Here is an 11,273-nt window from a genome sequence, read left to right as displayed (position 1 = left end):
GTGCTTTATAAGCATTTCTTTTCCTCGTTGCAAATGAAACACGTTTTGTAAAAGATTTGGTAGGTTCTTACGTTGTCTTCTTCCTTTTACCTTTTCTGGGAAGCTTCTCCATCAAGGTTAAGTCTCAAACATAAGCATACCAAATTTTACATACAAGAGAATTTTTTAATATATGTAAGAAAATTGCCCTACCAATGCAAACTACGTTGTAGTTTGGAGGAGATACACCAGTTAGGCTGCAGTGTGGTTTAAACTTGTTTTCCTCTCATTCTCCCAGTCCTAATGGAACGCTCGACTGCATGTGCTCCATTGACCTGCATATCTATAAGTAGCCATTTTTTTTTTTGCAGGAAGTAAGCAGTTCGAAAGCACGTCAAAGTGCAAGTAGTTAAATAGGTATCGCTCCGGCGGGAAGGTAAACGGTGTTTCCGTGCGCTGCTCTGGTTTGCCAGAAATGGCTTAGTCATGCTGGCCACATGACCCGGAAGCTGTACGCCGGCTCCCTCGGCCAGTAAAGCGAGATGAGCACCGCAACCCCAGAGTCGGGTCACGACTGGACCTAATGGTCAGGGGTCCCTTTACCTTTACCGTAAGATCCAAATTAAAAAGGGGCTGCTTTTTCAGGGCCGGCCGGCCCATTCATGAGGCAAGGTGAGGCGACTGCCTTCGGCAGCAGGATCATAGACCACAAGGATCATCTAGTCCAACCCCCTGCAATGCAGGATTCTTTTGCTCAATTTAGGGCTCGAACCGACAAACCTGAGTTTAGGAGTCTTGTGCTCAACCAACTGAGCAACAGGGGCAGCAGATTCTGATGTAGATCTTTATTCTCCCATTGTTCCTAATGTAGATTTTCACTTCTTCCTTGATGGTGAATTAAAAATGGGGGTTTAAGTCAAGGTGCCAGGAAATACTAAAAAAACCGCAGAGGAAGGTTCTTTCTTTGCAACCAGAAACAGGCATGCAAGGCTTGGGACCAGGAACACATAGGGAGCCTTCACTTCCTGCTGGAAAAGCATCATGGAGCTTTCATGCCAGACTGTCTGGTAACACATCTCAAACCCAGAACATCTTGTCTATGAACCCACAGGTAAATAAAAACACAAACTGAGGGAATAGCACAAGACCTTTATTATTATTAAATATAATTCCTGAAGATCGGAAGGCACAAGTAGTTATCAACTCAATAAGGTCAACAGTAGTATTTACATTCAATGACAGCTGGAAAACCCCCAAAATCAAACAAAGAAAAATAGCAGCATGTTTCTTTCTAGAAAAAAAAAGTTTAATAGTCTTTAAGTTAAGCAAAAGCAGGCGCACTATTTTAGAGGCTGTTTCAGATCAAACAAGCCTGTTCCTCCTTTGACAACTTTTCCTACCACGAGGCAAGCAGAAGGAGACTGAAGTTCATCGTGGGAGCCTAGAAAAAAAGAAAGAAATAAAAAACAAATCAATTATATTTTGGGACTTGGAAGTCTGACATAAGAAAAATAACTTGCTTGGCTTGCTTTGTGTGTGTGTGTGTGTGTGTGTGTGTGTGTAGGAGTAGCATAGCCACTTGCTGTTGGATGTAAACTGAGGATCCATCTCATTTTAGCTGATCCATCTTTTATCAAATCAATTAAGTAGAAGCTTAAACAGTATTAAAGGTAAAGGTAAAGGTACCCCTGCCCGTACGGGCCAGTCTTGACAGACTCTAGGGTTGTGCGCCCATCTCACTCAAGAGGCCAGGGGCCAGCACTGTCCGGAGACACTTCCGGGTCACGTGGCCAGCGTGACATCGCTGCTCTGGCGAGCCAGAGCCGCACACGAAAACGCCGTTTACCTTCCCGCTAGAAAGCGGTCCCTATTTATCTACTTGCACCCGGGAGTGCTTTCGAACTGCTAGGTTGGCAGGCGCTGGGACCGAACAACGGGAGCGCACCCCGCTGCGGGGATTCGAACCGCCGACCTTTCGATCGGCAAGCCCTAGGCGCTGAGGCTTTTACCCAGAGCGCCACCCGCGTCCCAAAAACAGTATTAGAAGATGCTATTACTTTATTTTTTAAAAAAATTCTATATCTCAGAGATGACACAGGTCTCCAAAAGGAATTCTTCTGAGATCCTCTTACATCATTTGGAGACTACAAAGGCCATTTCACACTGCAGATATTGCAGGGACCAATGATCCTTTGATAGCAAATGACATGTTCGCATGACATGGTAATCCAAACTATGGCTTAGTGAGACTCCGTGTATGTGTGGGCTCTTGCAGCGAATTTGGCCCTTCCCAGTCTTTTTTTACTACTGTGCCAGCTCATGGCTAGTTAGAAGAGATCTTAACTATGAGTCCTAATTCTGATGACAAAGCTTTATTTCCAGAAACAAGCACTCCGCCTGAATGGAATTGTCTTTAAAGAAGAAGTCCGGCTTTGACACCTGTTTCGGTTGAGTGGTAAGACTGTCCCCCAGAATTCTCGTTCATACTAAATCACAAATGTAATTATCACCAGCAATGCAAATTTAGACAGCTAGTGTTCAGTAGAAATTGTGATCACCTGAGGGACAATTGCTTTCGAAATAAAATGTGGAAATGAACCAATAACCAAAATTTTTTTTGCTCCCCGACCCCCACCTCGAAATTCATGAGAAAGACAGGTAAATCCTTATTATTTCAAGATCAGTTAGTCACTTTTTGCTAATGTCAGTGTTGATGGTGGCAGGCACCAGATATGACCATTAAGTAGTTAAACTTGGGGCAAAAGGTAAATAAAGGTAAAGGGACCCCTGACCATTAGGTCCAGTCGTGACCGACTCTGGGGTTGCGGCGCTCATCTCACTTTATTGGCCGAGGGAGCCGGCGTACAGCTTCCGGGTCATGTGGCCAGCATGACTAAGCCGCTTCTGGTGAACCAGAGCAGCGCACAGAAATGCTATTTACCTTCCCGTCGGAGCGGTACCTATTTATCTACTTGCACTTTGACGTGCTTTCGAACTGCTAGGTTGGCAGGAGCTGGGACCGAACAACGGGGGCTCACTCCGTCGCGGGGATTCGAACCACCGACCTTCTGATCGGCAAGCCCTAGGCTCTGTGGTTTAACCTAGAGCGCCACCCGCGTCCCCTAAAAGGTAAATAGCTCCATGCAAAGTGTTCATAAGGGTGACCAGGCTCATAATTTGAGGGTCTGATCTTGCACATCATCTATGCCTGCATACATACTTTTTCTCTAGGGTAATATAACTGCCTATAGCAAAGAACCTCTGACCCCCCCAGTGCTACTGGACTCCACTTTTCATCTGCCCTAGGCAACATGGCCAAGGGTCATGAATGACAGAAATTGTAGTCCAACACCAGGAAGGCCACATATCCCCCTTCGCTTCTAAATAGGCGGATAACAACTATTATATTTGGGGCAAAGGTGGCAGAGAGGGTAGTGGCCATGCAGCTTCAGGGATGCTTGGATAGAGTGGATTATCTGGGTCCATCAGGCAATCTGGAATGGATACGGCACTGAAATAGCACTGATTATTTACCCTGCATTGTGGCTTCCTTCAGAAACTTGTAGCTCGTCTCAAATGTCATTTGCTGCAAGGGGGACGAATTGGACTGTATCCCAAACCGATTGAGTGGCTTGTAAACGCCTTCGAAGCACATGTAGTCCGACACCAGAGAGAGATGCCGAGGATCAACCACAATCCCTGTCAAAACAAGGAGGAAGGTTAGAGCTTTGCCTCTTTAAAACGTTAAGAGGGAGGTGAAAGGGGGACTTCGATGGAGCCTGTCCTCCAAAATCTTCCTTTAAGTCATGCTGATAAATCTTTACTAAAGCCTCACCATCTCTTTGGCCTGTAAGAGCACACTGTTTACGAGCGAATGGGAAATACAGCCAATACAAGCAGAATGGAGTTTTTTTCCTCCCCAAAGCTTGATCGGATAGGCCATGTTTTGCATCTACAGTTAGGATCAACTGACAATCTAAAACCATCTTACTGTTGCAGCATTCAAGGAACTTCAGTAATAATTGCAAGGTAGATATCAGAAATTAGATATATTAAAAAAAAGTTTAATTATGATAAAAGTGTGTATTGGCAATCAGTAATATGAAATCAAGATATGGAATAGACGGGAGGTTGGGTCTTTAGTGTTAAGACCAATATATGTTTTATTGTTTGTTAAGAAAATTATGTGTCTATGGTTATTCCTGTGTGTAATTTGGTATTTGTGTTTTTTCTTTTTTTCTTGCTGTATCAATAAAAATAAAAAAATAAAACCATCTTACCATATGCAGCAAACACATCTTTAATCTCTTTCTCAAGGACTTTCAAGGCAGCCTCAATGCCATAGGTATTGGCCATCGCGTGAATATCATTGCAATAAAGCCGGTTCACATCAAAAATCTAAAAGAGAGGGGACAGTTGACAGGTGAGCTACTTTTTGAACAGAGTTAATCAAGAAATGTGTATGTAGCTTGTTGACAAGCAAATAAAAATGCAGCAGCTGAACAGACCGGGGGGGGGGGTTATTCTAAACATGCCCCTTAAAAACCACACAAACACAGACTGCATGTGACTCAATTACTTAGGGCAGAGCTGTGTATGATGCAGACGGCATGACTGATCATGACCACACCTACTTGCTGCAATTATCATTTGCATATTCCATTCCAGAAACCGTTACAAGTAGTTTGCTCTAATTTTTCTTAAAACACTTAAGTTCTTCACAGCAAGAGTCAGGAAATATATAATAATAATAATAATAATAATAATAATAATAATAATAAATTTTTATTTATATCCCGCCCTCCCCAGCTGAAGCCAGGCTCAGGGCAGCTAACAACAATAAAATAAGACAACATTTTAAAATCATTTCATTTAATAATAATAATAATAATAATAATAATAATAATAATAATAATTACTTCAAATCAAATTGAAGGCAACCATTGGGTAGAGTGCTGAGAAAATTGCCAAAGGAGGGGGGGGTCAGGCTGTGCCCTGGCCAAAGGCTTGGCGGAACAGCTCTGTCTTGCAGGCCCTGCAGAAAGATGTCAAATCCCGCAGGGCCCTAATCTCTTGTGGCAGAGCGTTCCACCAGATCGGAGCCACAGCCGAAAAAGCCCTGGCTCTGGTTGAGGCCAGCCTAACCTCTCTGTGGCCTGGGACCTCCAAGATGTTTTTATTTGAAGATCGTAAGTTCCTCTGTGGGACATACCAGGAGAGGCGGTCCCGTAGGTAAGAGGGTCCTAGACCGTATAGGGCTTTAAAGGTTAAAACCAGCACCTTAAACCTGATCCTGTACTCCACCGGGAGCCAGTGCAGCTGGTATAGCACCGGGTGAATGTGATCCCACAGCGAGGACCCCGTAAGGAGTCTCGCCGCGGCATTCTGCACCCGCTGGAGTTATGTTAACACATATTGGCTGAACTCCTAATGGACAGTGCTGTTCCCCTCTCGACTAGTGTGAGCCACTTTCCACTGAATTTCTGTGGCTTCTTACTATCCTTTGACAGTAGCTTTTGCAAATATCAGGCACTCAATTTCCAGGGCACTTTGCCCAAACACAAAAGGAACCGTTTCTCAAATCTGCTCACAGCTACTGAAGCAATAGGTCAAAAGTGGTTTTATTTTGACAATGATAAAATCACAATGCTCTACTCAAAAGCAAAAGCTGGGACTTCTCACTGAAATCAGCGGCACAATTATCCGCTTCGCTTTGGTGTGACCGAGATCTGCATAAGCTTCTCAAGCCACCAGGAAAATGCTGTAAGGTAAGCTTAAAAAAAGTATCAGACCATTCTCATGACAGACTCCCCCATTGCCTTCTTTCTTTGACACCCTATAGGAAACACAGAACAGCTCCTCGTTACATACGTCAGCATATCGGAAAAGCTCAGGGAGGTTTATCCCTTCGGTTTGCAAAGTGAGCACCATCTCTCCTTTCTTATTGCTGGTTTCGTTTAAGAGACACCGTGTGATCCCTTTCGTCTCCTGGACAACAGTGTTGTTTGCCAGAGTTGTCACAAGTGAGGCAAGGTCAAAGTACTGCTTCGTTAAAGGAAGTTTCAGTGAGACCTAGAAGGGGGCACAATATAATCCTGTGTTAAAAGGCAGCCTTTTCGATCCACTGAGAAGAGCAAACCTAACACCCACTTCTTAATACAGTGATTAAAAAACCTCCCGATGAGCTAGAGCAGTCAGTGAGCTGAGCTTTGGTGTAGTGATCAGGTGGGATTGCTATGAGTAATTATAACAAATATAGAGTAAGCCATCTGTGTCAGCAATGAAAGCATTGCGTTGACTGGGTTTAAACTATTTTGATATAATTCTTGATCAATCCACACCTCTGCATCCCTGTTCCATTTCTCTTTCTTGACCAGTCACGTACACCGCCAGTTGCTTCTTCACCAGGCAGGCATCCTGGGTCATCAAAGGCAGTGGGCAGTTTCTTTGATGTAGCTTTTCTGATATGTTAATCTTAGGATGTTAATCTTAGGGCCAGGAAACAGGTTTCACATAAAGGTGATAGTGATCGCTGTCCTCCTGGCCATCCTTCTTATGTGAATTGATTGTTCATGACCTCCGGGGTCGCTGAATGCACTCCTTTATAGTTTTCATTCATTTACTCCAAAAGTATGCATGCCTAACTAGTGTTTGTAGTTTAACTTTGTCCCCACGTGGGGTTTGTTGAAATGCTCAGAAGAAATCTGATTGGTTCTTATGAACACTCTGTAAAAGTTCTTTTGTGAATAAAACGACCTGGGCCGAGGGGTAGAGGGAGAGAGATTCTTATACGCACCCTTCCCAGAGTCTTGCTGGTTCAAGCCTCTGTGTGTATTCTTATTAATCAGAGTTCAATCCTTCCTTTACTTTGTGAACGCCTCGCTTTGGGACCCGCTTCCACCCCTGAAACAGCTCAGAGCAAATATGTCTGGAGATTCACTCTCTTTTGGAATCGTGGCAAAAGTAGGAGGTCCACACAAATTGATGTGGGAACACTGTATTGCACAAAGCAAATGGTCACTTCCCCTCCTATTATTTTATCATAGTGTGTAAGTATTTTTCTATAAGATTTCTACTAGCTAGTCATTTTCTTTTAGAGCTTTATCTGCTGCTTTTATGCCTATATTTGTTTGTATTTGGTAAATAATGTTTACCTTTTCTTATTTGCAAGCCACTTTAAAGCCTCTGCGATAAAGTGGGCTAAAATGTTAAATAACCAAATAAATAGGTCAATTGCAACATTATGGTTTGTGTTCCGCAGCTTGAACACATCAGTTTTTGGACGCACACACTTCCACCACCTTACCTTACACCACAGTTCATTTTTTATGTCGTAGGCATAACTCTCTATGGAATCGCTGCTCTCCTGCACAGCATTAATTCTCTGCTGTGCTAATTCATCCAAGTTCTTCCTCTTATTTCGAATTTGTTGACTAGAGGAAGGCGCATAATGCTCATCCTGAGATTCCGTTCCCTCTGGGCTCCTCTCATCTAACCCTGGTGTCTCTTCCTCATCCGGAATATCATCATCATCCACCTCGTTGTCCTCATCACTCTCATAATCAACCTGCAAGAAAGATACACTTCAGTCAGAGGCGAACCATAACCAACAAAAAAAAAGAGGGGAAAATGTTTAAACAAGTTTTGCATCTCCAAGCACTAGTACCAGTGTACAAGGATAATTTCAAATTTCACTTTCAATTGGGCCATAGAAAAAAATCTTCCATTGATCCTAATGTCCTGATCCAAACAGGCACCCCACCCTAGTTTTCTGCTTAAAAACCAACAAACAGCACATTCGGGGGTGATTTTCAGAAGGAAAAAAATTGTGAGACCCCTGGAGCAATAGCAGGTTCTGGATCAGGGTCCTATGGATGCTTTCCCTCCAAAGTAAAAGCAGGCAGGTGAAGCCTTGTTTAAAAACATGACTTACACAGGCTGTCATTTGGCAACCAGTATAAAGCTGCTTAGATGGGACGCGGGTGGCGCTGTGGGTTAAACCACAGAGCCTAGGACTTGCCGATCAGAAGGTTGGTGGTTCGAATCCCCGTGACGGGGTGAGCTCCCGTTGCTCGGTCCCTGCTCCTGCCAACCTAGCAGTTCGAAAGCATGTTAAAGTGCAAGTAGATAAATAGGTACCGCTCCAGTGGGAAGGTAAACGGCGTTTCCGTGCGCTGCTCTGGTTCGTCAGAAGCTGTTTAGTCATGCTGGCCACATGACCCGGAAGCTGTACGCCGGCTCCCTCGGCCAGTAAAGCGAGATGAGCTCCGCAACCCCAGAGTTGGCCATGACTGGACCCAATGGTCAGGGGTCCCTTTACCTTTACCTATAAAGCTGCTTTGAGTCATATACTTCTCTAGACAACATATACTCATTACAGAACACTGCAAGCCAAATCTTTAATGAAGCGGATTTATTACTTGGACAAAATATTGCTCCTTGAGTATTTCGACCCTTCCCTTTATCCCACCTCCCATTCCTTATGCTTCAGAAGCTGACCTGAGCAGAAGGCCTTTCTTAGCCAGCTCTTACTGAAACAAGCAGAGCCTACCTGGACCTAACAGTATATCCTTACCTCCTCCTCCTGCTTTGCTCTTCTTTTTGCATCTGTAGCATCATCATCCCCTTCACCTGTTTCAGCATCAGGAGCACCTCCACCTCCTCCTTCCTCACCTGCAGCCTCATCGTCACCCTAAACAAAGAGAAAAGCTGCAAGGGGGAACGGCCTCGAGGTTCACACTTTTACATGGGTTATTTTGGACGTATCACTGAGAGGCTTGAAAGAAATACTAGGCATAAGAACGCTCTGCGTCCACAGAGAACTAAGCTTCCACTGGGCAAGGCTTCCTTAATTTCACACTTGATAGCGCTGTTAAGGTCTAGAAGGTAGATCACCGTATTTTTCGCTCCATAGGATGCACCTGACCATAAGACGCATTTAGTTTTTAGAGGGGGAATGCAAGAAAAAAAATATTTATAAAGGTAGTGCTGAGCAGAGCCTGTATGCTCAGCGCTTCCTTTCACAAGCCGCGTGGAGTGGGGGGGGGGGCTTTTCCACAAGGAGGGAGAAGGGCAGCCCGTCACGCTCAGTGCGGCTCTCTAAAGGGAGCACGGCTCTTGGGGGCTTTTCCAGGAGGTGGGGTAAGGGACTGAGGGGCTGCCCTCTGTCCCTTCCCCCACCTCCTGGAAAAGCCCCCAAGAGCCGCATGCTCTTTAAAGGGTGCGCAGCTCTTGCGGGCTTTTCTACGAGGTGGGAGAAGGACAGCCCGTCCTTCCCCTTACTTTTTAGGAGGGGAAAAGTGCGTCTTATAGAGTGAAAAATACGGTATTTCAACAGTCTAATGACTTAACAGAATCATACAGGAAGCAATTGAGAGGCTTTCTATTGCTTTGTAGAATGTCCTGAGGAAGCTGACCCACTAGGAGAATCTTAGGGCAGTAAAGCTAAGATCCTTCGAAGGTCTGGAAAACAATCTTAAATCACCAACAATTCAACTGGTCTTTCTCATCAATTGCATTGCCGAGACCAGCATTTTGTTAAATCGGTTTTTACCTTGGGCACAACTGTATGAGTGCCTAAAAGCAGCATGAAACATTTCCAAGGGGGAAAAGCTCAAGAAAAAAAGACTTTGATTCAAGGTCAGAAGGAACTATTCTTATACTGTATAACATATCTACACAAATGATTCCTGGACACTTCAAATAACTCCTGCGTACTTAAGATAGCAGTTTACCACTGTAATACGTGAAAGAATGAATTGCAGGAGCAAAACTATGCAAATAAAAATGAGTTGATTTTTTTACAAAGCCTACCAACGATTCACGCGGGACGCGGGTGGCGCTGTGGGTAAAACCTCAGAGCCTAGGACTTGCCGATCGTATGGTCGGCGGTTCGAATCCCTGCGACAGGTGAGCTCCCGTCGTTCGGTCCCAGCTCCTGCCCACCTAGCAGTTCGAAAGCACTCTTAGTGCAAGTAGATAAATAGGTACCGCTTTCTAGCGGGAAGGTAAACGGCGTTTCCGTGTGCGGCTCTGGCTCGCCAGAGCAGCGATGTCACGCTGGCCACGTGACCCGGAAGTGTCTCCAGACAGCGCTGGCCCCCGGCCTACAGAGTGAGATGGGCGCGCAACCCTAGAGTCGGACACGACAGGCCCGTACGGGCAGGGGTACCTTTACCTTTACCTTACCAAGGATTCACAGTACTAGTAGACTCAAGAGGACTAGACTTTTACCTGGTTTTCTTGGGATACGCCATCTTCCCCATCACCTTCTAAGTCCCTCTGCATTGCTCTTCGAGTGCTCACAGTATTGTAAGATGCCAACTTAGAACTCTTCCTCTTAATTGTTTCAAGTAAAATTTTAAAGAATCTGGAGTAAGGAGTAATACATTCACAATTAAAGCCTCATATTGGATTCCAGACTGTGCATCACTGCAACCAATGCTAGACATGCTTCCTGTCTGGATCCAGACAAGTCAGAGGACAAATTCAAAGGGAATTTCCCTGCCAAGTTGTGCCAGTGTGGTGTAGTGGTTAAGAGCGGGTTCGCGTCTCCGCTCCTCCACATGCAGCTGCTGGGTGACCTTGGGCCAGTCACACTTCTCTGAAGTCTCTCAGCCCCACTCACCTCACAGAGTGTTTGTTGTGGGGGAGGAAGGGAAAGGAGAATGTTAGCCGCTTTGAGACTCCTTAAAGGGAGTGAAAGGCGGGATATCAAATCCAAACTCTTCTTCTTCTTCTTCTTTTATAATTAAAATTAATATAGCTATTGTAATTCTGAAACCTATAGTTTTCATTTCATAAGGAGGAGGGTAGCCTCAAATAATGCAGAATCTGGTTATAGGGCTAGTGAAAAATTCCTGAACTAGGGGTAGCCAGTGCGTGGGGAAATATGAAAATCCAGTTCAAGTGAGAGTGTACAGACAATGCCTAGTCAAAAATTGGAATGAAGGAAAGCAATCTCCTTCTCATTAACGCCTAATCATGTTTAAACAATTAGCAAAGTACAGCACTGAGGTTTAAGATCTCTGCAGTCCAAAGATAAAAGTCTTGAGAAGGAAAGAACACAAAAGGACTCACCTCGACTCCATAAAATGCAATATGTCCCTGGGCTTCACACATTTCTCTTCCTGGTAGCATTCATATGGTAAGAAAGTAAATTTGATGGTGTAGATACGGTGCTTGCTTACCATCCCCTCCAAACACAAAGACTCCTCAATATCAAATTTTTGCAAAACCTGAAACAGTAAGAAGAATGTCTAAATTCTAACACCCTATTAGGAAGATGTCTGTAT

At 44.5% G+C, this 11,273-nt stretch overlaps 1 protein-coding gene across 1 annotated transcript in view; it reads right to left on the bottom strand.

Annotated features, from left to right (window-relative positions):
* Positions 1-1,108: 1,108 nt before the first annotated feature.
* The window catches only part of POLR1A (RNA polymerase I subunit A), a 41,224-nt gene continuing 31,059 nt past the window's right edge, over positions 1,109-11,273 (bottom strand). Inside the window, exons 27-34 of the mRNA XM_053361802.1 lie at positions 11,059-11,216; positions 10,213-10,348; positions 8,555-8,671; positions 7,286-7,546; positions 5,851-6,051; positions 4,260-4,377; positions 3,514-3,678; positions 1,109-1,420 (exon numbers count right to left, since the gene is read on the bottom strand). Of these exons, the coding sequence (XP_053217777.1) occupies positions 1,320-1,420; positions 3,514-3,678; positions 4,260-4,377; positions 5,851-6,051; positions 7,286-7,546; positions 8,555-8,671; positions 10,213-10,348; positions 11,059-11,216 (1,257 nt within the window). The 3' untranslated portion in view covers positions 1,109-1,319. The remainder of the gene's footprint in view (positions 1,421-3,513; positions 3,679-4,259; positions 4,378-5,850; positions 6,052-7,285; positions 7,547-8,554; positions 8,672-10,212; positions 10,349-11,058; positions 11,217-11,273) is intronic.

The sequence above is a fragment of the Podarcis raffonei genome, chromosome 13 (genome assembly GCF_027172205.1).
Source record: "Podarcis raffonei isolate rPodRaf1 chromosome 13, rPodRaf1.pri, whole genome shotgun sequence".
Taxonomy (NCBI): domain Eukaryota; kingdom Metazoa; phylum Chordata; class Lepidosauria; order Squamata; family Lacertidae; genus Podarcis; species Podarcis raffonei.
Note: the sequence above shows the minus strand (reverse complement) of the source record. Positions and strands in the feature narration are given on the sequence as shown.